Source organism: Camellia sinensis, chromosome 5, assembly GCF_055761805.1.
Source record: "Camellia sinensis isolate YWXY chromosome 5, ASM5576180v1, whole genome shotgun sequence".
Taxonomy (NCBI): Eukaryota; Viridiplantae; Streptophyta; class Magnoliopsida; order Ericales; family Theaceae; genus Camellia; species Camellia sinensis.
Genome location: NC_138965.1, coordinates 63,067,617 through 63,093,167, shown reverse-complemented (window position 1 = coordinate 63,093,167; position 25,551 = coordinate 63,067,617). Strand labels below are relative to the sequence as shown.

The 25,551-nt window shown below is 39.4% G+C and overlaps 1 protein-coding gene and 1 long non-coding RNA gene across 13 annotated transcripts; both read right to left on the bottom strand.

Moving 5' to 3' along the window:
• Window positions 1-6,380: 6,380 nt before the first annotated feature.
• LOC145790659 (uncharacterized) lies at window positions 6,381-7,748 on the bottom strand. The gene is made up of 4 exons (XR_014329568.1): window positions 7,621-7,748; window positions 7,108-7,424; window positions 6,888-6,986; window positions 6,381-6,777 (listed from the first exon to the last, which is right to left on the bottom strand). It is a non-coding gene; the product is annotated as an uncharacterized LOC145790659 (long non-coding RNA).
• Window positions 7,749-16,682: 8,934 nt separating this feature from the next.
• On the bottom strand, window positions 16,683-21,169 carry LOC114273282 (uncharacterized). 12 transcript variants are annotated; one of them, XR_014329564.1, is made up of 7 exons: window positions 20,821-21,168; window positions 20,231-20,378; window positions 19,391-19,505; window positions 17,621-17,907; window positions 17,434-17,505; window positions 17,262-17,348; window positions 16,683-16,950 (listed from the first exon to the last, which is right to left on the bottom strand). XR_014329564.1 is itself a non-coding variant. In XM_082869007.1 (7 exons), exons 2-7 carry the CDS (start codon window positions 20,885-20,887, stop codon window positions 16,890-16,892), a joined length of 750 nt encoding a protein of 249 aa, XP_082725133.1. In that variant the 5' UTR covers window positions 20,888-20,889; window positions 20,969-21,169; the 3' UTR covers window positions 16,683-16,889. The 12 variants fall into 12 exon arrangements, 8 of the variants coding, with proteins under 8 accessions (XP_082725133.1, XP_082725139.1, XP_082725132.1 ...); XM_082869007.1 differs by lacking the exon at window positions 17,262-17,348 and having other exon boundaries at window positions 20,821-20,889; window positions 20,969-21,169; XM_082869013.1 differs by lacking the exon at window positions 17,262-17,348 and having other exon boundaries at window positions 20,231-20,390; window positions 20,855-20,889; window positions 20,969-21,167.
• Window positions 21,170-25,551: the final 4,382 nt, after the last annotated feature.

The window sequence follows — 25,551 nt, the reverse complement described above, 5'->3', positions numbered from 1 at the left end:
CAGTACGAGTTAGTCGACACACCAATACGGGGAACCTTGAGCGGACGTTTTGTCTGCCAAAGGAAAGACTTCCCCTTCTGTGGATTCCCAGAGCCCTGGTTTGACAAGGAAACAAAGACAATGTATCCGGGGTTCAAGATCTTCTTCAAGCATCAGTTTCCAGAAGAGAAGGATGAACAGGCAGACCTGAGCATCCACACAGATCAAAACAGGACTACAAGCCTGGGCATTGAAGAAGAAGAACTATTGGGAGAAGCACTGGCTAACCTACTAGCAAGTTCTACTACTGGAGCTGAGTCTGTCAACTTGGGGGACAGTTTTACTATCTTAATGATTGGGGATATACCGGCAGCAGATTTCACTAGTCTCATCGTGGATGCATCTGAGGCTCCACGCCTGGTTTGGAAGTTTGAGCAAGGCGTCATCAGCAGTTCTGGATTGGCTAATGAACCTGGATCTGATTTCACTAAGTCTATGGAGTTGGAGTCAGATTCGAGTTCCTCTGAGTCTAGTTCTTCTGGGAGTGGTAACCCGAGATACTAAGGTCCTATCCAGGTCGCCTTTTAGCTTTTCTTTTGAGTCCACTGTAACTGAGGAACCAGACCTTTTGAATGACAATGTTGTGAACTTTGCCTACTTTTCTGTGGCTTTGATTTGTTGTAATGATCTTGATTTTCAAAATTTTGACTTAAACGAAGAGGAAGAAATTCCTCAGGTTTTGAAAATTTTGGTTGATCACGAGGAGGAGAGGCATGTTAAGCCTTGTACAGATGAAATCGTATCAATTAACGTTGGTACTGAGGAGGATCCTCGCTTGGTTCAAAGATGGTTTTTCGTGGTCCTACGAAGACATGCTTGGAATCGATTCTGAGATTGTATAGCATTGAATCCCTTTTGACCCCGAGGTCTGACCAGTTAAGAAGAAACTATGTAGAGTCTGCCTAGATTGGGCTTTGATGATCAAGGAAGAAGTTACCAAACAGATTGAGGCAGGGTTCTTGTTTGTATCTAAGTATCCGATGTGGTTGGCCAATATTATTCCAGTTCCGAAGAAAGATGGCAAAATCAGAGTTTGTGTCGACTTCAAGGATCTAAATAAGGCCAGTCCAAAGGATAACTTCCCTTTGCCACACATAGACGAGTTGGTAGACTTCACCGTCGGCCACACACTGTTATCATTCATGGATGGGTTTTTTAGGTATAACCAGATTTTGATGGCACCTGAGGATAGGGAGAAGACCGTTTTCACTACTCCGTGGGGCACCTACTGCTACCGAGTCATGCCATTTGGGTTGAAGAATGATGGGGCTACCTACCAGAGGGCCATAACCACCATTCTGCATGATACGATCCACAAAAAGGTTAAGGTGTACGTGGATGACATGATTGTCAAATCCAAAGAGCGAGAAGGCCACTACACCGCACTAGAGAAATTCTTTTAACAAATCAGGGAATATAGATTGAGGTTAAACCCACAAAAATGCACCTTTGGGGTAATGACAAGGAAGTTGCTAGGATTTCTAATCACGCAAAGGGGAATTGAAGTAGATCATTCCAAAATCAAGGCCATCTTAGAAATGCCACCACCGAGGACTGAAAAGGAGGTGCACGACTTTCTGGGTAAAGTGCAATTCGTAAGGCAGTTTATTTCCAAATTAACCTTGACTTGTGAACTATTATTTGGTCTCCTAAAAAAGGGAAAGTGATTTCAATAGGACGATCGCTATCAGTTTACCTTTGAGCAAGTCAAGCAGTATTTGCAAAATCCACCTGTGCTATCACCACCAGAACCAGGGAAACCATTGATCTTGTACCTATCAGTGACGAATTCGACTATGGGGTGCATGATAGCCCAAGAATCTGAAGACAAAGTGGAGAAGGCCATCTACTACTTGAGCAAAAAGATGCTAGACTACGAGATCCGCTACACTCCCCTAGAGAAAGCTTGTTTAGCCTTGGTATAGGCTACCCGGAAGTTGAGGCACTACTTGTTGGCTCACTTTGTAATTTTGGTTTCGAGATTAGATCCCATTAAATATCTTTTTGAGAAACTAGCGCTTAAGGGTAGGCTAGCTCGTTGGTTGCTTTTTCTCTCCAAATTTGATCTCAAATATGTTACACGCAAGTCAGTCAAAGGGAGAGCTGTGGCGGAATTCCTGGCGGATCATTCGGTAGAAGGAAATGAAGCAGTGGAATACTTGTTCCCAAATAAAGACATTTTGTATATAGAAGAGGAAACGTGAACGATGTACTTTGACGGGACAACTTATCAGTACGATTATGGGATAGGTGTGTTGCTCATAACACCCAATGATTCCAATATACTCTTAGCGTTCAAACTCCGGTTCAGAGTGTCCAACAATAAAGCAGAATATGAGGCGTGCATTACTGGTTTGGAAGCTACCCTAGAACTAGGGGCAAAAAGGTTAGACATTATTGGAGATTCGAATTTGGTTGTCTCTCAAGCTAACAGGGATTGGAAGGTCAAAGAAAAGAACATGAAGATGTATCCTCAAGCCTTGGAAAAATTGACGTTTACACATTCGTTGAGAGAGAGCAACTGGTTCGTTGATGCATTAACAACTCTATCTTCTATGGTAGACATCTCGTTGGGAGTAAAGATGTGTCCAATCATTATTGAGCAGAAGTATACCCCTACTTACCAGATTGTCACTGCAATAGATGAAGCGCAAGACAAATACCTCTGGTATTATGATATTTGGAACTTTCTGAAAAAAGAGACGTATCCACCAAGGGCAAATGCCAAAGACAAATGAGGAATACGGCATCTGGGCATCCAATTTATCATTTGCGAGGGCAAATTATACAAAAGAGGCCATCTAGGAATACATAAGCTATGTGTTGAAGAAAAAGAAACAAAATGTCTTATGGAGGCCATTCACGGGAGAGTGTACGGAGCCCACATGAACGGTGTGATGTTGATGTAGAAAATCCTTAGACAAGGCTGCTATTGGTCAACCATGGTGGAGGATTGTGTTGGTTTTGTTCGGCGATGCCACAAATGCCGAATTCATGCCAATCGCATGAACATACCACCGTCTAAACTCTATAATATGACTTCACCATGGCCTTTCTCAGTCTGGGAAATTGATGCTATTGGTGCCGTCACGCCAAAGGGATCAAATGGGCATAAGTTCATTCTAGTAGCAATCGACTACTTTACTAAATGGGTGGAGGCCCAGCCCTATTCTGTGTTGAAAGCATCACATATGGCTAAGTTCATCAAGAACAACATCATCTACCGATATGGGGTTTCGAACGAGATCATTTCCAATAATGGCTCGCACTTCAAGAAAGAGGTTCTGGATCTACTTGAGAAATATAATATGGCTTTTCATAAGTCATCCACGTATAGACCACAGACCAACAGAGTTGTTGAGGCCACAAACAAGAATGTGAAGAATATTCTGCAGAAGATGGTGGAAACATACAGGGACTGGCCAGATAAACTGCCATTTGTGTTTTGGGGCTACAAAACCTTAATCCAAACATCTACAGGGGCAACCCCCTATTCTCTCGTCTATGGGATGGAGGCTATTTTGCCAATTGAAATTGAAGTGCCATCGCTGTGAGTTATGGTCGAGTGTCAGATAACGGAGGCGGACTGGCAATGAAGTAGGTTCTGGGAGTTAACGTTGTTTGATGAGAGAAGACTGAGGGCATTATATCATATCCAGGGTTACCAACGCAAGATTGCTAGGGCTTTTAACAAGAAAGTTAAGTCCAGGAATCTCAAGGAAGCGAACATGGTACTGAAAGATAACCGGGCTTCCATCCATGACCCTAGGGAAAATTCAGACCCAATTGGACTAGTCCTTATATCATCAAGTCAATCTAGTCAGGAGGGGCAGTTATTCTCATGGATTTGGATGGCTTGGAGTTTTCGCAATCGATCAATATGGACAAGTTAAAGAAATATTACCCCTGAGAGGCTCGCTAGGCCGAAAATCCGAAAAGGCGACCTAGGCAAAAGTTAGCATGAAAAAATAAAAACAAAGAAAAACTGAGCTTGCAAGGTTGAAAACCCTAAAGGGAGACTTTGGCAAAAGTTAGAGCGCCAAAAGGAGAGAGTTAATACTTGAGTGAACCTGAACCTAACTACGTAAGGCCTCATTCCCATTTTTGGGATACGTAGGCAATTTTATCCTGAAGTTCGGTCGTAACCATCTCCAATTCAACTGTCCTATTCATTCATATTTGATCAGGCCATCTTTTTCCATTATCGGTTAGCGTGGTTGTGTAATCTTTATGTTAAAGGGGCTAGTATAGTGGATGCGGTTATGGGCAATCATGATTTGTTGATTCGGGGTTGTACAACTTGAGGATGGGTTTTGAGTGTGTCAGGTAATGACCATTTTCGAAGATGGTTTTGAAAAGTTTTAATAAAAACTAATCTTTCTCAAAATTTACCTTTTACAACTTGGACCATTTTTGGGACGAAAAGGAAAATTTTTAGTACTCGCAACTTTAATTTTATTGATTTCAAAACAAGTACATTCTCCAACTCTTTGATTTAAATCGAAAATTGTTTTTACATCACTAAAACTTGAAAATAAAGATCAAAGCAATAAAACTAGGGGCACAGCCAAGTCAGGTAGCTCTATGTCTTCTGCTTGCACTCGTGGAAGTTTCTGCAGCTAAAGATGGCCCAATTTGTTCTTCGTCCTCAAGCTAAGCTAAACACTAGCCAGAAAGGGCGAAACTGAAGCTAGAGGCAGGGGCCAAAAACTACCTCGTTCTCCAAGAAGTAAGGTATCGAGGCAAGTGTGAACCACGAATGGGAAATGAAGCTGGATATTCCACCTCCTCATCTGGACGTGTCTGCTGGAAGGGAAAATAAAACACGCAGTGTGTGAGGCCAATCAACTGCATACCTAGCTAATAGGACATGTTGTAGCTCATCTCAGTTAAAGTAAGCCAGGGGCAATGCCAAGTTATGTCAGCTGCAGATCTACTGCATATCCACTCACACCACAACCCTTCTGAAGGGAAATCCACCAACCGTTGACGAAAGAAGTAAGCCCTGGCCGAGTACTCGAGGCAAGGGCCCTAGCCGAGTACTCGGGGCAAGGGTCCACTACTTGCAGTTTATCCATAAGCCATACCTGGGGAAGGACGAAAAATAAAAAGGATTAAAGAATAGAGAGGTGTACAATGAGGGAAAAGTAAGAAAGAGGTTTTGAGAGAAAAACAAAGATTGGGTGTTGAGTGATGTGAGAATTATAAATTAGCAGGGAGGGAGGCAATACCTAAAGAAGTAACGGACTCCCTGCAAAGCGGGTAGTCTCTCACTGATGAAAGGCATCCAAACCCATCAAGGTTTCGGCCAGGGCCAGGCCCATGCAACTCTTACCCTCTTTCAGACATTGGGCGCCACTTCGATCAACTGGATGTTGGCTCCACCAAAACTTAGGGCAAGGAGGAATTGCGCAAGCAAACATAAACAGAGAGCATGTTACCAATAACCTCGCCAGAGAAGGTCACCCTGTTTCCAATAACGGAAAATCGATGAACTAAGTCGGGGATGTCTAGCTCCCCATCATAGGCCAAGGACCGAGCTTCATGGATTGAAAACCCACATATCCATCCCAAAGTCTGGGCATGGCCAAAGCAAGGCTAAGGCAAATTTCTTCGTTACACAGGGATTCCATCAATGCTTGAAATTCCTCGATCATTGAACACATCTCCTGTGATCCAAAGCAAAACACGTGTGTGATCGGGTTCCAGCATCGAGTAGCGACATGGAGGAATGGAAAACAAAGCAAAGTACGATTCAGAGGTAAAAGAGCATTTAGGCCAAAACCACGAAAGTTCACCTTTTTCGAGCCATCCAAAGTGGTTATCCAGTCTCGAAGCCTATTGTTGAGAAGAGTCTCCATCTTGAGAGCAAAATACCAAGGACTTGCTGTTCTACTAGGAAAACAACTTAAGAGCACCTTTTATAGACTTTGAGAAGGAGTAGTGCATGATAGCTGGATAGCATTGACCAACCTCATTTTTGGGCCCGGTCGTGCCTCATTGAAGCCCGGTCGAGTCTAAATGTTGGCCTATTTGGACCTGGTCGAGTCTAAATGTTGGCCTAGGTTAGTGCAGTTGCAAATAAGTGCTGGCCTTTGCTTTGGTGTACTATGGCTATAATTTGAGTCTTGTTTTATTTATACCAAGTGTTTTTTAGTATTTTTGAGTTGTTTTCATTTTGTTTTCGTGTTATCGAGTTGTATTTTATATTTTGACCGGTTGTAAGTTATTATCCCATTCAAGAATCAATTCAAGAGCAAGCATTCACAATTGTTAACAGTCTTGTACAAGAATATCATGCAAGCGCCATTCAATCATCACATATCATGCGAGAAGATCACTGCAAAAATTTGTCTTTATATAAACTAGTGGTTCAACCCTAATCATTATTTACAAAGACCAAAAATAAAAGAAAAGTCTTCAAAAACAAAATACATAGGTCTATCTAAAGCTAGTTCCTAACTGCAAAGAAAAATAAAAAGGCAAAAAAATTAGTAACCCATCCTCGCTCTCTTCTTCCTCAGTTGCGGAGGAGGTGCGTCACTGTCATCACTGGGATTGCTAGATTGTATGTCGACCACCTCCCCCTTCTCCTCGGAGGTCGTGTACTTCTCGAAAGACTCCTCGGGAGGTGAGCACTGTCTCACTCTGCCTCTCTCCCAGTCAGCTCCTCCCCGCCCCTCACTGGGCCCCGTCTCCGTCTCCTATCTAGAGGAGGTCTTACTGGTACAACTGGTGCTGGCTCAAGTTGAAAGGGAAGAAAGAAAAAGCGAAAGTATAGATATCAAAAGAGATCAACAAAGTTGAGAGCAAGATCGTAATGATTGTAAACTAGGGGCAAAGTATACCTCGATCCTGTGGGTCGCTAGAACAGTCTGCCTCCTCCGTACCATGAGAAGCAGTCGATCAATCATCCGAAGAAGGTCGCTAGCATATGTCGCAAGTACCTGCAAGAGGGAGAGCATTGGAATTCAGAACCACATAACAGAGCACAGTGGACCAAAATAACAGAATGCAGTAGAAAGAAATAAGAAAGTGCAGCGGGCAGAAGTATAAAGAAGTGTGAACCTGCTCAATGTCAGGAGCAAGCATCGGTCTACGGTCCCTCTCCTCGATATGCTCAAGAGGGATGTACGCGATCACTCCATCTGGTCACATGTACACGACCTCGATAGGAATCACAAGAAGCCCAAGGACGGGAGCTGCAGTGGGAACTCTTCCGGTGATAGCAGCAACCTCAAGAACAACACAGACCACGCCTAGGGTAAGAGGCGCTATCACTCGAGTGTGTAAGAAGGTAGTGAAGTCGCTAGGCTCGTGGTACCAGTCACCATCCTTCCCCAACATAAGGAAGTCAACCTGGGGTCCGTCGCGAAGATCATCGACTACCCTCATGATGGAAACGCAATATAGAAGCAACAGTATGAGAATGACAGTGCAGTATGGAAACAGTGCAGTATGAGAATGACAGTGCAATATGGAAACAATGCAGTATGGAAACAGTACAGTATGAAAACAATAGTATGGAAACAGTGTAGTATGCACATAGTATGTTAAAGTTAAAGGTTAATATTTTGTTACCTGATCCGTAGTGATCGTGTCAAAAAAGGGGCGAAAGTAAAGGAAGTCTTGGTCTATGCAGCGGCGTCATTCAAATCGAGAGTTGTAGTACCGAGAGCGAGGTACTAACAACTCAATCGGCCTCACTGCGATCGGAGTCAAGAAGGTGAAATACGTGTAAACCCATAGTTGTAAGCAGAAAGACATGGAAAAAGAAAATGAGCAGATGAACAAAAAATAAAATGCAAAGCTGAGTGAATATGAATTGTACCTCCCAAACCCTCTAGTAACCGCTAAGTGTATCCACCTTTCGGCGAGATACGGAGCTCATGTGGCAGTACAGGGTGGCTGAGTCGGCACCATCCCAGTCACACTTTGGCACCTGTGGTAGGTACAACAGTGCTCCCAGGAGATATAACCCCACGGTATTTTCCCTGTTCGCAAACAGGGAAGTACCGAGGAGGTACATAAGGAAGCCGTGGGAGTACTAGGCGACCTCATTTGTAGTAGCTAGTTGAAATTTAGAGAAATGATCAAAGAACCAATTGTACCTCACCATCTCGTGGCTGGTGGTGTCTAGGATCGCCCCGAGGAGCTGGCACTGTGCGGCTCTCCACTGCGTCATGTCGGGATCAAATGGGATCAGGCCGCCAACCCCAACCCATAAGCCAGTGAGCATCGAGAAGTCATATGGAGTCAAGGTCAGCTCCCCAATCGACGAGAAGTGGAATGAGTTAGTGGTGTCCCACCATCTCTCTACCAAGACACCGTAAAGAAGTGGCTCACCCTCATCTGTATGAGCCCTGAACAAAAAGGCCCGAAGCCTGCAGCATCGACCTGTGTGCGAACCTCCACGGGAAGCCTCTCATACCAATGCCGAGGGCTGGATGTGGATCCCATAACCGCCAATCCTCCTGGCTATCACCTGCAAATGCGGAATGTTATCAATACGTGTACAGCATTGACGAGTAGTTTGCTTATGAGATTCAACATATGTGCAAAACAAAGGAAAGATTACTTATCATAAAGGCATCGGCAGACAAGTGCTCCGCTTACTCTCGCAGCAAAATGCCCTCATCTATCCCTAGGATAAGGCCCTCAAATCTCAAGATACCACCTGGGGTCAGAGCATGTGTACGCGGCTGGTAGGTGGCCGAGTCGAATGGCCTATTGGCAAGGGGAGGCAATGCGGGAGTGTCCTCGACCTCTACACCCGCACCTAGAACAACACCAATACCCACAACAAGGTTGGGAATAGGAACCTCATCACTAGCCATGGGGACGTATGAGGGAAAATGAGAAAATGTGCAAAAAAAAGTGAGGGGGTAAGTGAGATTAAGTGAAAATTCAAAAAACCAAAACCCTAGGAGAAAGAAAACAAAGAGAGAAGAAGAAAAAATCAAAGAAGGAAGAGTGAAAGTGTGGATAAATGTGAGAGAAACCAAGGGAAAAACTCAAACTCCACCAAATCAAATTTTGTTCCGTTCAAAATGTAGAGGTTTGAAAGAGGATTAAGGAAAATTTTTGTAAGGGTTAGTGGGTTATGCAAAAAGAGGGAAAATCTAGAAAAAGAGGAGCCCTAGAGAAAGGGGAGAGAGAGCTTCAGCCTTGGGTGTGTGTAAAATGAGGGTTGATTTGTGTTTAAATCAACCGAGGTGTGTAGTTTACCTGAACTGCCCCTGGTCGTTGCCGTAACCCAGCCAGCTCCATTGGAGCCTGGCCGTGCTTCATTAGGGCCCGGTCGGCCCTAAATGCAACCCAGTTTTTTTGTTTTGTTTTGTTGTTTTTGTTTCGTTTTTGTTCTTGTTTTTTTGTTTGTTTGTTTCAATATTGGGCCTTGCTTTGGATTTGAAGAGTGAAAAGAAAAAAAAGAAAGAGAGAAGAAACGGAAAAAAAACAGAAAAACAAAAGCAAAAAGAAAAGAGAAAAAGAAGAAAAACAGTAAAAAAGAGAGAAAAAAAAAACAAAGCAAAACTAAGAAGAGGAAAAATAGAAAAGGAGAGAGATTCGTTCCTTTTGTGTTGTTTTGTTCACATAAACTCATTAATTCAAGCATCATTTTGATTATTGTGATTTTATATCTATGATTAGTTTGTTAAAATTCACATTTGAAAGCTTCGTTAAACTCGTGTTTACATTTTGTATCTAACTTTGTGTTTACGTTTTGTACCTTGGTTCGCGTTTTAATTTTGTACCCTGAATTGGGCTATCTCAGCGGGCTTTATGTTCCGAGGCCTTCCAATCACGCTGTGTCAAGTTTTGAATTGTTTGCCCCTTTTATTGATCCCACCTCTCCTCCTATCATGTGCGACGCGTTAGGATGGTTCTCATGGTTAAAAATAGCAAGTGCGCCTGTTGTTCACACCACCTCTCCTCCTATCACGTGTGACGCATTAGGATTATTTCTACTCGATTAAAAATAGCAAGTGCGCCTATTGTTCACACCACATCTCCTCCTATCGCTGCAACGCGTTAGGATTGTTTCTATTCGGTTAAAAATAGCAGGTGCGCCTGTTGTTCGCACCACCTCTTCTCATCTCACGTGTGACACGTGAGGATTGTTTACCACAATTAAAAAACAGGTGTGCCTGTTTGTTCACACCACATTTCCTCATCTCGTGTGCTATGCGTAAGGATTGTTCAACTTGATTAAAAATAGCAAGTGCGCCTGTTGTTCACACCACCTCTCCTCCTCTCGTATGCGACGCATGAGGATTGTTCAACTCGGTTAAAAACAGCAAGTGCGCCTGTTGTTCACACCACCTTTCCTCCTCTCGCATGCGACGCGTGAGGATTGTTCAACTCGATTAAAAAAGCAGGTGCGCCTGTTGTTCACACTACCTCTCCTCCTCTCGCGTGCGACGTGTGAGGATTGTTCAACTCAGTTAAAAATAACAGGTGCGCCTGTTTGTTCAAACCACCTTTTCTCCTCTTACGTACGGCGCATGAGGATTGTTAAACTCGGTTAAAAACAACAGGTGAGCCTATTTGTTCACACTATCTTTCCTCCTCTCGTGTGTGATATGTGAAGATTGTTTACCTTGGTTAAAAACAACAGGTGCGCCTGTCTGTTCACACCGTCTGTCTGTTCTCACATGCAGCGCATGAAGATTGTTTACCTTGGTTAAAAACAACAGGTGCACCTATTTGCTTACACCACATTTCCTCCTCTCACATGTAACGCATGAGGATTGTTCACCTTGGTTAAGAATGGCAAGTGTGCCTATTTGTTCAAACCGTTTTTCCTCTTCTCGCGTGAGACGCGTTAGGATCTCAATTACTCAGTTAGAAACGTCACGTACGCCTAGGGTTCACACCACCCTCTGCTCTCTCTGTGTGAGACGCAGTTTAGCATTGAGCTTTTCGCCCTCTCTACATTCGACGTAGTCTGGCTTGTATCTTTTACACCCTTCCTACATAAGGTGTAGTTAGGTTTGCATTTTCTTACACCTTCTCTACGTGAGACATAGTTTGGTTTGTGCTTTCTATGTCCTTCTCGTGGGAGATGTGATTATTTACTCGCTTCTTTCCGTGCGAGACACGACTTAGTTTGTTTTGCTTGGATTTATGCTTTTATTCAAGTGTTGTATTCCTGTTATCGCTTGTTGCATTGTTTCATCACTTGTTAGCATACTTATGAATGTTTCATTGCATTGTTGTATTGTATGATCATAAGTTATAATTTTTGCATGTCATTTTGCATTTTGTCCTTGAACTACGCAAGTTTGATTCCTTGCAAGTTTGATTCCTACGCAAGTTTGTATTTTGATTTATTTTTCTTGCCCAAGTCTTACGGCCGCGTCAAATGGGTCGTCTCTAGACTTTGACATTCACTCACGTCATTTTATGACTCCGAGCTCTGTTAAAGAGGGGAAACTATAGACACTCTATTTTTTACCACCTGTAAGACTTAGGTGCTTGGTCCAGCGCACTCGATGATGAAAACTGCATTGTGTGATTCAAGTTCTCGACGAGGGAATCCAAGGTCAAGCCCCAAAATAATCCCAAAACCTTCCTACTTGTCTCATTCTAACCTCAGAGGTTCATTTTTTACCATTGTGCCACCTTATACTGAGTTTGAAATAGGAGAGTGGGGCAGTACAATAGGGCTTGGCCAATGCCCTATTAGAAGCCGACCGTGGCTATTTGGGCACAGTCGTGCCTCGATGGCGATACACACTGTTCTGGGCGAGAGCCTACCAACTGTCTTTTTTGAAGATATTTTTGACTTGTTTTGCTCAAATTCTATAAAAACGAGGTTATACCTCTGTTTTGAGGGCTGAAAATTTTCAAACGAACATATACACACGAGAGAAAGCTCCTTCTTCCTATACAAGTTGCCTTTAAGCCAACTTATCTCTCTTGATCAATATCCATACACCATACATCACCTTAGATCATAACCTTAGAGCTTTGGTTGAGATTTGGGCATCACAATTCGAGCTTGAGAGTGTGCTTGAACTAACTTTGTGTTACAAATAAGAGCTTACTTGTTTGAGAGGTATAAGCTTATCACCTTCTCTTTTACTTCTTGTTCTATCTCTTGCTATCTACTTCTTGTGTTTCTATGCTGTCTTGAATCCATTTCAAGTGTTTAAACTTAGGTTTGGATAGCTACCAAAGGGTAAAGAAGGTTAACACCTTCTCTAGCACCTTATTTCATAGCTCAAGCCCTTGCTTTTACACTCTCTTCTTTGCCTTTTAAACTGATTTTCAGAGGTTGGAAAAGGCCAAAAAATTATGGTTTGAAGTCTTAAAAATAGAGAGGTTAGCCACCTCTCCTTGCTTTTTGTTCACTAGCTTTGCTTTGCCTTTTACTTTCCAACCTTTTTTATACTCTCCAACAAGATTTTTGGTCACTGTTTTTAGCATATTAGGGGCTGTTTTAGGGTTCTTGCAATTTATTTAATTAGTATATGCTTGAATATCAAAGCTTGTTGTATTGTAAGTCTTCATATCTAACTTATGATGTTGTGTTATACATGCTTTGATAGCATTTCTATGGTTAATCAAGAATCAATCTTGCAATCATGTCTGCAATCTTCCCCCTCCCCCCTTTCTTCTTTTCTTCTTGTCTGAGAGTTATTTCAACCGATTGATGGTTATTCAAAATATGAGCTAGAGACCTATGCTCAATGGCTTAATCTCTACAGAAGTTCATCATCAGAGGCATGGTCACTCCTTCATATATTAGGAGTACCTCTCACTTGACGTTCTTCTCATTTAGCGGACTTAACTACCACCTTGGACAAATGGATTAAAGAATGGACAAGACTAATGAACTTCGCTTAAAATTGGATCAACCTACATAAAGAAAATGAATAAGGTGGCTTGGGCTTGGCCGGACGTTATGCTGAGTCTGTTGTGTCAAGAGTCGTTACACATCAATTTATGGTGTTTTGACGACCCTTGAAGCATCTTTACTTCCCCCTTTGAGCTCACTCCATGATAAAGCGGAGGGGTTGGTGTCGATTCATTACATTCATTGATTTTTGTTCAAATCGTAGCCGAAATCATCAAGCAAACAACTTGCTCATTGATGGTTTTGGAAATGACTTCATCCTTCTCTTGAGGCTTTCCATGACAAAGAAGTGTAAGAGGGACAAACAGGACTCAGAAAATTCTGTCTGCACTGTTTTCACCTCAGAGCACAAAAACAAAGTTTTGCATGAAATTAGGGCACGGCCAGCCCTATTTGGGCCCGGCCAGGCTTCATTGGGGGCCGGTCGGGCCCCAATGATTGGTAAACAGAATGTTATGCAAAAATAGAGGGCAGTGGCTGAAGGTGAAACAGGGCAAATTCCAAGGAAGGCAGACAGAGTTGCTTCTAAAAACTGTCAGGTGCATGCCATCCTTGTGCTTCTTGGTTCTATCAAATGTTGTAAATTAATGCTCTCATTATCATTGTAATTAAATATAATTAGCATTACTGTAATGATTATGAATGTTTATTGTTGAGTAACTTAGATAGTTAGTTTTATTGTTCATCCTTGTTGTAATAAATTAGGTAGCTAGCTTATTTCTTATTACTAGTCTTTGTTGTAATAGCTTAGCTAACTAGTTGTTTATTCATTCATTTGGTTTTGTAATAGTTAGTTTAATTTGGCCACTTGGACATTTATTTGGACCCTCTTGCATGAGGACAAATATGTAATAGCGTATATGTCTTCCAACCTCCATTTCTTACTCCCTTTTTATTTACCCGCTTATAATGGTAGTGTATAGCATCATGTTTCTTAGCATTTCTCATGTTCACATACACTCGTCTCACTTGTATTTGGGTTCGGCTCATCATACTAACCAATGTCAATTTCACTTTCATTGTTTGAATACGTGATTTATCACATGTCTTGGAATTGGATCATATGCCATGCTCATAGCCGAGCCTATTAAAGTGGCATAAATGTGTGTGTTGCATTAGTCACGTTATATGGTTTAGGAACATGCATGTTTTCTAATCATTCTTCTCTATTTGGCTTGCCTTGGAGTACTAGGTGAGCACTTATTGTTTTAGCATATCACATAGTATATTTGTGTTACCATATCGAGCATGCTTTCCATGAGGCTAAATACTTAAGTGATATACTCGTTTGAATGCCTGTGGATGAAGGTTAATTGTTAAAATTGGAACAAATTGATTAATGTACAAACTCACATTTTCAAGTGACGCGTATTCAAAACAATTTTCAAACAAACATAAAATCAAAGCGTTCCAACTTTTGCAAATTAGTCTATGCTTGTGTGCAACACATAGTAATGTTAGTCTAATAATCGGAATAAGAATATATAATGTAAATAAAAATCACATCATGATTAGTAGAGATTAATCTTTGATCGGGCGACTGAGGTGCTCAATTTATGACCTTCCCCTCTCGTACGTAAGTTCCTGAGCCGAGACACTTTGATGATGACGAATAAGTAGCCTTTGGCACGAGTCACGGGTTTCCTAAATTTTTCAAAAATATTTAGGTGGCGACTCTGAAATCTAGCAATGCAGTCTATTTTTGACATTTTTTATTCAAATAGATTTTTCAAAAGAATTGTCGGATTTGGACTCTTTTTGTGTTTTCACTATTTCACATTGCACTTGTAAAATCAGATTCAGAACCACAGGAGTCCGAACTGTAGGGCTAGTCGTATCCGAAAGGAGCACGAAAAGCAAGCTACAAATACCTACTTGCACTATTTGTGGAAAGAAGCACGGGGGTATGCTATCGCACCATGGGGGCCTATCATCAGTGTGGAAAGGTCAGGCACATGGCAAAAGATTGTACACAGTCACGTCAAGGTGGTAATCGAGGAGCTACAAGCTCAATTGGATCAGTTCCCACAGCAAAACCAACTGCAACACCGTCCACAACAAGAAATGATTTGAGACAAGGATGGGTTTTTGCTCTCGTACCAGGGGATACTCAAAATACAGAAGTAGTAGTGTCAGGTACAATTTCTGTTTGTGGTCAACCTGCATAGAGGTCTACACATTTGTTTATTTCTATGGTATTTGCTGAAAATCTGAATAGACCTATCGAAACATTGAGATATATATAGTGTGTTGCATCACCTACCAGGGAGGGAGAGGGATCTATGTTATGTTCATCTGTATATGCTATATGTGAATTATTACTTTGAAATGTTGTTTTGTATGCTGATTTAATACCCGTAAACATGAGACATTTTGATGTTATTTTAGGTATGGATTGGCTATGTAAATACCATTCAACCATTAATTGTACTTTAAAATGAGTGATATTCTGACCTCCTGGATAGGATGAATTTTATTTTGAGGGAAAGGGTGTAGTTCCACCACCGTATCTTATATCTGCTATAAAAGCCCGAAAACTAATAAGGGTTATCAAGGGTATTTGTGTAGTGTAACGACTAAAGAGACCATGGACATTACCCTAGACAGTATGCCAGTGGCGAGGGACTTTCCTGATGTGTTTCCGAATGAATTGCCTGGACAAGTAGTCGATAATTGAATTTACAATTGATGTAATACCGAGTACACAACCAATATCTAAAACTCCCTACCGCATGTCTACTAGTGAAATGAAAGAAATGAAAATTTAGTTGCACGAATTGCTTGATAAAGAGTTTATTTGCACGAGTACTTCGCCGTGGGGTGCGCCAGTTCTTTTTTAAAGAAGAAAAATGGCATTCTTCATCTATGTATCGATTATCGGGAACTCAATAAGATAACTGTGAAAAATAAATACCCATTACTACATATTGATGATTTATTTGATCAGTTGTAGGGAGCTCAAATATTTTTGAAAATTGATTTGAGATCGGGATATCATTAATTAAAAGTAAGTGCTGAAGACATTGAAAAGACGGCTTTCCGAACCAAGTATGAGCACTATGAATTTCTAGTTATGTCTTTCGGAGTCACTAATGCACCAGCCACATTCATGGATTTAATGAATAGAGTTTTTAAACCTTTCTTGGATGAATTCATTGTTGTGTTTATCGATGATATTTTGGTTTATTCGCAAAGTAGAGATGAACATGAACAACCACTACTAAAAATCGAAGCTTTTGCGACGGTCTTAAACGTCACAAAAGGTTCACATGTCGTCGCAAAAAACTTTTTGCGACGGAGTAGCGACGGGAAATGGAAGGTGGTGGAAGGGGACGTGACAAAAGATATTTGCGACGGTTACAAACCGTCGCTTTCTTGTAGCGACGGTAAATCAATGGTTTTTGTGACAGTTTAAACTGACACAAAAAATGGGAAAAAACTTCTCTTTTAGCGATGCTTTTGGTTGCCATCGCCAAAAACTTTTGTAGCGACGGTATGTGATGTCGTGAAAGGTATTATTAGTGACAGTCTAAAACGTCGCCAAAAAATTAGAATTACATTTTGATCTTATTTGCGATAGTTTAAACCGTCGCTAAAGATTTGAACTAATATGTATATACAATAGGTTAACCCATTGCTAATAAAATGTAAGAAAATGATAATTACATTGGCGACAGTTTATTATTGTCGCAATAAAATTATTTTCATAAAATAAATATATTTTTTTTAATTTATTTCCTGTACAAATTATTAATATTTTCTAAAATAAAATACATCCACATCCACAAAATCATACAAATAATAATATATACATACCCTGTAACAATTTTCAAACAAATATTCTTTACAAAAATATATAAAACATCCTCCATCAATACTAATAATTATTAATAATTCAAGAACTCAAATTTTTGTATCTAAAATAAAACAAAAGTATCGATAATACAAACAATATATATATATATATATATTATAGCTTGTTTTAATATCAACAGTAAGCTCCAATATTGATATGCGACGTTATCATCACGTACTCAAAAAGGTTGCATCTGCAAAAAGAAGCCAAAAAAAAAAAAAATCATCATTTACAATATAATTAATTTCAAACTTACAGAAAATGTAAAACATTTTATATTTATTTCAATAAATAAATAAATAAAATTGTAATTTTCTGAATCGTGAATTGAATCGAATCGAGAATCATTAAAATCATTACAAACTAAAAAATAAGATATTAAAAAAAATAATAAATCATTAAAATAAGACTAAAAATCTTAATCACCTACAGACAGAAGAAGATATTAATACATCCACATATATGTAAATAAAATTGCAATGAAGAAAGAAGATGAAATTTTACACTAGCATCAGAGAAACACAGTTGCCTATCTCATCAGGAATTTGACCAGTTAATTTGTTCCCCTGAAAATCCTTGAAAATATTTCAACTATAACATCTAAAGTTAGTATTATGTTAACCTGGTTACAATGAGCAAAAACACCAAATCAACAGGATTAGCAAAGAAAGCTTACATGAACCGTAGATTCTTCAAGTCTCTAATGGCTGGTGAAATCTCCCTACCCAAGTTCAAATTTGACAAATTCCTTCAACAAACAAATATAATAAAAATATATTAAAAATAAAAAAAAATAAAAAAACTCTAGTAGAATCAAATGGCCAAAAGAGGAAGAAAAATAAGCATGAACAGAAAACACATAGAGAGAAACAACAGATAGGGTGACATTGTCACAGAAGACGCCACGCCATAAACAGAAATCAACGCTGTGAACATCATCCCAGTCCAGCAACAATGAAACAAACTCACCTTGGTATGCTCCGCAGAACCATATTCCTCTTTTCCCTTGAATGTGATCAAGCTCAAATGATGCTTTTGATGCAGCAACTGATGGGAATGGATGGCCGGTTGACCACTTGAGCAGTGTATGTTCTGGGGTATGTGATGGATTTAGAGTTACCAGATAAGGTAGCCCTGTCTCACAAAGATTCTGTATGTCAAGAAACATTATGGAACGAATGAACATATTAATTTCAAAAAAGAGCTCTTGGTTTGGGAGACGATGACAATTTTATTAAAGCTGTGATTATGTAATAACTCCATTTTTTGTACTGCTAATGATGAGGCCATTTATTATGCAATTTTGGTCAGCATTTTATGCTTGTTCTACAAGTCTAAAAGTAGTATACTTTGGAAATCTTATATAAATATTAGAACCAACCAAAATGAGCAACATTTAGCAATAAATGTTGTTAAGATAGTAGATGATGACATCTATGTTTAGTTTAAGATATGCATGTTTTGAGAAGTCAACAGACTGTGCATTCAAATCTCACAATCATAGTTGTCAAATCAAGAATATCATTGTGAATCGGAAGAATTAAGTGGAATCATTTATTTTAAACCGTAAAACACTTTAAAAGTCGTGTATGCTTTTTGTTCAAAACAAGTTTAAAAATAATAATAATTGTAGAACCATTAGGTTTGATTGACTTGACCCATGTAATATTACACCATATTTATTTCATTAAAATTTTAACCTTTGTATCTTTAACATTTTAAATATTATTGGATTGAAAATAGCACAAGGTATATAAATTTGACAATAAATTGCAAACAGAATGTGTGGAGTAATCATACAGAAAGAATGCTCAAATGATGCGTAACAAAAAAACTGTTTGCAAATATAGTGACGTCAAATCATTTCATAGTGTTGAAGAAACATCCTTCCTGAAGGATTTCAAATGGGTTTTAAGGCCCTAAAAATGCCAACATGTTATATGAACAAATAAAAAATGATAATAATTTACTAACAGAAGTAGTATTCTTAGCTTAGTAATAAGTCAATATTTGTAGCCTTCATTTTAAGTGGGAAAAACTAAAGAACTAAGCTAATAAAGAACCAACTAAACACCCAGAAATATATGTTCCAATGTAACAAGAAAAAAAAATAATCTCTTTTTTAAGGTTTCAGACAATTATTGACATATATTCAAGTTACTTAAAAAAACCAAAAAACAAAACTTGTTAGCTTCGCCTTTAACTTGTTTGGAGAACTCATTCAACACATTGAATTGACGATTGCCCAAATACCCATTTGCAGGAAGCAATCTTAATCTCGTATTAGACGTCGAAACCTAGACCAAAAAAATTACAAATCAGAAACCCAAACTATTGTTGCTCTATGTTGTATTCATATATTTTAAAGCAGGGATTTAAGGTGTTCCTCATTCTGTTTTGGAGTTCGCTTCATTTTTTGTAGAAGTAGAAATTTAGTTGCCTGTCCATTTATTTTTTGCGTAATGACTGAGACTATGACTAGCTTAAATACATATTATGGTGGATTGAAAAATCTTGAGCATATTAGCTGCTCTGCGACATATCAGCATTGCGGCATCACCACATTCTAATGTCATGTACTGATGAAAATATAAAAACAACTCCAGTTCACATGAGGAGAATGTGTTACAAACCTGGAGCACATTGAGCCAATATGTCACACATACTTTGTTATCCATAGCTCCAAGAAAATTCCATGCTGCTGGGTTTTTGGGCATTAAATTTTTGTCACGATGAAGAAAAACATCACTGCCATAAAGAGTTAAAAGAATGATTGTGCATTTTGAGATGATAAACTAAAGGAGAACTCTAGCATCATTTTCAATACTCACTTAACATAACCCAAAAGGAAAATAAAACCAATCAAACCAAAACATCATAAAAGTATTATTCTCTAGTACTAACCTTTCAAATTGGTGGACATTATAGTCCTTATGAACTCCAGTCAAAATGAAGTCTACAAATATCCTAATTCCAAAGGTCGCAATCATATGATTCTTATGCATCAAGATAATTTAAAAAAGAATTTATTTGGAAGGCATTGTTAATAACTCCCTCTCTCAGATACACACATCTACACTTCTTCCGCTTCTCTTATCCTATCCTTCTGTTCTTTTTACTCTTAACTCTGATCTCTGTTCTTTTCTTCTCTTACCATTTATTCTTTGAAAGGAAGAAAATACCAATCAGTCTAAGAAGCTCGAGTTAAAATCTTGCCTTGATCCAACTTCAGTAAAGGAGATGCAAATGAAGATAACACTAAGCCTTTTTCCCACCTCATACATAGCATAAAGAAGCAGTATATGAAGTAAGCACAGACTTATTTCTTCATTGTTTACTATTAAACAGAAAGAAAGATAAAAGAGTTATTCAGCATATGTATCTTTGTTTTTTTTAAGGTAAGAGGTAGGTGTGCATTATATTAATTTTAGAAAGATCTAATACAAAATTGACAAGGAAAGTAAAGGCAGTACCTATAGACATATTGAAAAGCACCAAGTATCCTCATTTCATCATATGTTGCTTGTTTTCCCAACATTTTCAAAGCATCTGGAGCATGGATGGCCATTATGCATCCATTGTATGTTTCTTGTGAACCATCTTCACAGGTTATGAGGCAACCTGATCAAATTCCTTTCACATTTACAATTAGAATTTCATCACAACTCTGACAGATAAATTTTATATTAAACCTGCTAAAACTCTTTTCTGCATTCACACTTTACAGCTACAATGCAACAATTGATTCTTTTAGCCGCAAAATAGTTCCTACTACTATTAGATCTCTTGTTTTACAATGGCACGGAAACTGAAGCATGGTCTTTTATATTCTCAACCACAAGATTGAATTAACACTAATAGCTTTTCATAAAGCTTCTTTTACTAAGGGCATTTCAAAATATATCCTCATTCATGTCATGTTTTTTTTTAAAAAAAAAAAATTATAACTAGAGCATATGCTAAACATCAACTGCACAATACATTAATTAAATATATTCTTAATCAAAATTATTTAATCAATTGAACCAGTGAGGAGAGCAGAGGAGAAGATAGTTGAGGAGACCAGAGGACAGCAGAGGAAAACTATGCCTAGATACCGGAGGGAGAACTGGTGACGAAGTTGAAGCCATTCCTGCTACAGACAATCTGTGAGGGTAACACGAGAGCGAGAGAGAAATTGTGGGGGCCTACGCGAGCAAGAGGAGGATTACCTGGACGAGCCCACGCTAGTGTTGTTGTTGTTATTGCTACTGCTGCGAGAGAGCGAGAGAGTGAGAGAGAGAGTGACGATCGACTGGCCGCAAGAAAGAAAGAGTGATATTAGGGCGGAAGATTGAGGGGGGTTTTTTTTTTTTATCCTAGACAATACAGAAAGTTTGGGAAAAGTGGAAAAGAGGGAGCGACAAGGTGTGGGAGGTGGGAGGTGGGCACGAATTTAGGGATTAGGATTTGCGACAATGCTAACGACCGTTGCGAATGAATGAGCAAAAATAAAATATTTTGTGACGGACAAATAAAAAGCGTCGCAAAATAAAAAAACTGAAAAAAAAAATTTCCACAGTTGAATAACCGTCGCATGTAATCTTACTTTTTGCCGTAGTCTTAGATTTTCGTTGCAAAAAAAATAATTTCGCCACTGCTTTATTTGCCGTCGCAAAAGCTTCTCTGTCTTATACCCCTTTTTCTAGTAGTGAACACTTGAAAATGACCCTTCAAACACTTAGAGAAAAATGATTGTATGGGAAATTCAAAAAAGTGTGAATTCTGGTTAAATGAGATTGCATTTTGGGGACATGCCATTGATAAAAGATGGTATTTCTATTTACCCTCGTAAGATAGAAGCAATTGTTGATTGGCCTACCCTGAGTAATGTGACAAAAGTTTACAGTTTTATTGGATTGGCAAGTTATTATCGCAGATTTGTTAAAGACTTCTCAAAAATTGTTGTACTGTTGACTCAATTGACTCAAAAAGGGAAACCATTTGTGTGGATAGAATAGAGCAAATCAACTTCTCAAGAACTGAAAACAAGATTGACCACAGCTCCAATCCTTACTATACCCTCAGGTACGAAAGGATTTGTAATTTATAGTGATGCATCTGATAAGGGTTTGGGTTATGTCTTAATACAGAATAGCAAGGTGATTGCTTATGCCTCCCGACAATTGAGACTACATGAGAAAAACTATCCAACACACGACCTGGAACTTACTGCAATTGTGTTTGCATTGAAGATATGGCATCACTACCTGTATAGAGCTAAATGTGAAGTGTACACCGATCGTAAAAGCTTGAAGTACTTTTTTACACATAAGGAATTTAATATGCGACATAGATGATGGCTTGAACTAATCAAGGACTATGATTTACAAATCCACTATCATCCGAGTAAGGCCAACACAGCAGCTGATGCACTCAGTATAAAGAATATAGGGAACCTAGCTTGTTTTCTCACAGATCAAAGAGAGTTACTACAAGAATTTGAAAAGCATGACATAGAAGTAGTGCCTTTTGAACAAAATAGCTTGACAGCTGCAATGTCCCACAACCAGCAATTATTGAAGAAATCAAACAAAAGCAAATGAATGATGAGTTTCTGAAGAAGATTTGTGATGAGTTTGAAGCCAAACCAAAACCCTGATTCACAATTGAAGACTCAGTATTGAAATTTCAAGGGAGACTTTTTGGTTCCTAATGATACATAATTAAAAAGAAGAATTCTAGAAGAAGCTCGCAACTCGATGTTTACTATGCACTCGGGGAATACCAAGATATATCAAGATTTGAAGTTAGTGTATTGGTGGCCCAACATGAAAAAAGAGGTTGCTGACTTTGACTCCAAATGTCTACAATGCCAACAAGTGAAAGCAAAGCATCAGAAACCGGCAGGTTTACTTCAATCCCTCCATATTCCGAAATGGAAATTAGAGCACATAACCATGGACTTCATCGTCTGTCTACCTCGATCATCTAGACGACTCTCTTTCCAAAGTCCTATTTGCCACATCAAAAAACGATCTACTCACATTTGAGTGAACTACCCATAATTCTCGGGATACTCTTCTAAGGAGTACAACATTGTATACCAATACATCCAACAAAAAAGAAAGACAGAAAAGAAGGGATGAAACAATGTACCAGAAAACAACATCACCACAATAGCTATCCCACTGCAAAAGCATATTCCTCTCTGCCATCAAACGTTTTCTGGTACCAAATAAATAACAAAAGTGGCCCGCATGTAAGGACGAAGATGCCCCATTCAAATTAATTCAAAAGCATAATCATTTTCCTGCCTTTGCCCTATGTCAATCATTCTGCAAGAATCTTTTCTTTACAACCATGCAAACCACCAGAAACATGACACGTGTATCGCACTATCTGGCAAAGGAATCAAAAGTACTCACACCACTCACACCTGGACCCGGGTGTGACTTCCTTTTAACCCCCATTGTCACGACCCCAAACCGCCCCTAGTAGTTTGGTGCCGTGATGGCCAGTAATCCGTAATTACCGAAGGCCAACTTTCAAAAACTTAACATAATCAGAGTATAATGAACGGGGCTCACAAATGCGGAAGCAATAAATCAAATACAAGTGGTCCATAAGAGCTGTGCGTAGATCAAATGCAATGCCAAACATTTCCAATTAACTTTACAAGTTGAATACAACAAAGCAAGATATGTGTTACATCTTGATCAAAAGGCTTCTTGAGCCGACATATACAAAATACAGTAAATACAAGTCAAGAAGCATGATTTTCAAGATTTGCCGACATGAATGCAAAATAAAGTCGACATAAGCACGGGTCCAAAACAAGCTTTCAAAACAGTCTAGGTGTCGCCGACGTCCTGCTCATCACCTACATATATATAGAGAGGGTGAGCTTGGATACTCAGTGAATGGTACTAGAAATAAAGGTTTTGCATGAATATAGCCGAAGTCTTTCAGAACAAAACTCGTCAAAACCTTATCGAACAAGGGATGAACCGTATTCATCTGTTAAATCTTACAAGTCTCAGGGGATGCTTACTGACATCGGCAAAACGAGGGATGGACCGTGTTCATCAATCAAGTATTACAACATCAGCGAAGTAAGGGATGAACTGTATTCATCAATCAAATATTACAACATCGGCGAAGTAAGGGATGAACCGTATTCATCAATCAAGTATTACAACATCAGCGAAGCAAGGGATGAACAGTATTCATCAATCAAGTATTACAACATCGGCGAAGCAAGGGATGAACCGTATTCATCGATCAAGTATTTCAAGTATCAAGGGTTGTACGATCCGTAATCGTTTAGTCAAAGGTACTGCGAAAGCTTATAGTCCTTCAGTACAAGGGACTGGTGTTGCTTAGGCCCGTAGCCCGATTTAACATAGTAATCTTTTCAAGAAAGGACCGTATCCTTTTTGCACTTAGTACTGCGAAAGTTTAGAGTCCTTCAGTACAAGGGACTGGTGTTACTTAGGCCCGTAGCCCGATTTAACATAGTAATCTTTTCAAGAAAGGACCGTATCCTTTTTGCACTTAGTACTGCGAAAGTTTAGAGTCCTTCAGTACAAGGGACTGGTGTTACTTAGGCCCGTAGCCCGATTTAACATAGTAATCTTTTCAAGAAAGGACCGTATCCTTTTTGCACTTAGTACTGCGAAAGTTTAGAGTCCTTCAGTACAAGGGACTGGTGTTACTTAGGCCCGTAGCCCGATTTAACATAGTAATCTTTTCAAGAAAAGACCGTATCCTTTTTGCACTTAGTACTGCGAAAGTTTAGAGTCCTTCAGTACAAGGGACTGGTGTCACTTAGGCCCGTAGTCCGATTTAACAAGGACCGTATCCTTTTAAGCTTAGTGCTGCGAAAGTTTAAAGTCCTCCAGCACAAGGGACTTTCCAAGAGATGACACCAAAACCAGGATTATACTTGATACATCAAAACAAGAGCCATTCATTCATGCTTAACAAAACACTTCCGTCAAAACGAAGTAAACAAGATTTATCAAAACAAGTATAACATAGCTTTATCAATAATACCACTCACCTAGTTCTTCAGGTGTAGACTCAAAGAAAGGATCAAGGTCCTACAATCACATGGCAAATCACATTCTCAAAACAAGCTTTACATGCATGCAAATGATCTCGGTATTCTCATCAGATCCAAGTCAATAACAAAGCAAAACATGCTGGGAGTTTAAACACTGCTCCCGTCTCATGGAAACACACTGGGTACCAACCAGGTCCTTGCCGAGGTCCCACACATCCTTGCCGAGGTGTGGTCCCGCTAGCCTTAACCAAAAAGCAAAGTCGGGGAAACCTGGGTTCCCCTTTGAAGCACATGAAGAATATAATGAACATGATCATGAGGAAGATGAATGCAAGATCAAAACTCGTTACAAAGATCTGAGGTTTCATGCCAAGAGTTCAAAACATGGACCTGGGTACCCATGCGAGATGGTCATGCAAGAACAAACACAAAACATGATTTTCGTTCCAAACTTTCGATCAAAACGAGACTTTCTTCAAGAACACATGGAAAACCATTTTCTCTATTCAAAACCAACTTTAAATCGATGCATGACATGCAAAACAGATTCGGTCATGCAATGCAGCTAGATGATCAACAACAATAATCAAAGTAGATCAAGATTCAAACCTCAAAACTCGAATCCAAAGGTTCAAACCACGAAGATCAAGCTTGGAAGACTTACTCTCACTCAAGGACTTCTCTTCCTTCTCTCTAGAGCTTCTCTCTCTAAGGGCAAAGATTTGAGACAAGAAAATGATTTGTTTC

Excerpts from the sequence above, each read along its gene's own strand:
- LOC114273282 (XM_082869007.1), bottom strand. The coding sequence starts at position 20,887 with ATGGCTTCAACTTCGTCACCAGTTCTCCCTCCGGTATCTAGGCATAGT. Across the intron at positions 17,908-19,390 it reads ATTGGCTCAATGTGCTCCAG|AATCTTTGTGAGACAGGGCT; the intron begins GTTTGTAACACA and ends CTTGACATACAG. Across the intron at positions 16,951-17,433 it reads TTGAAGAATCTACGGTTCAT|ATGCAACCTTTTTGAGTACG; the intron begins GTAAGCTTTCTT and ends TTCTTTTTGCAG.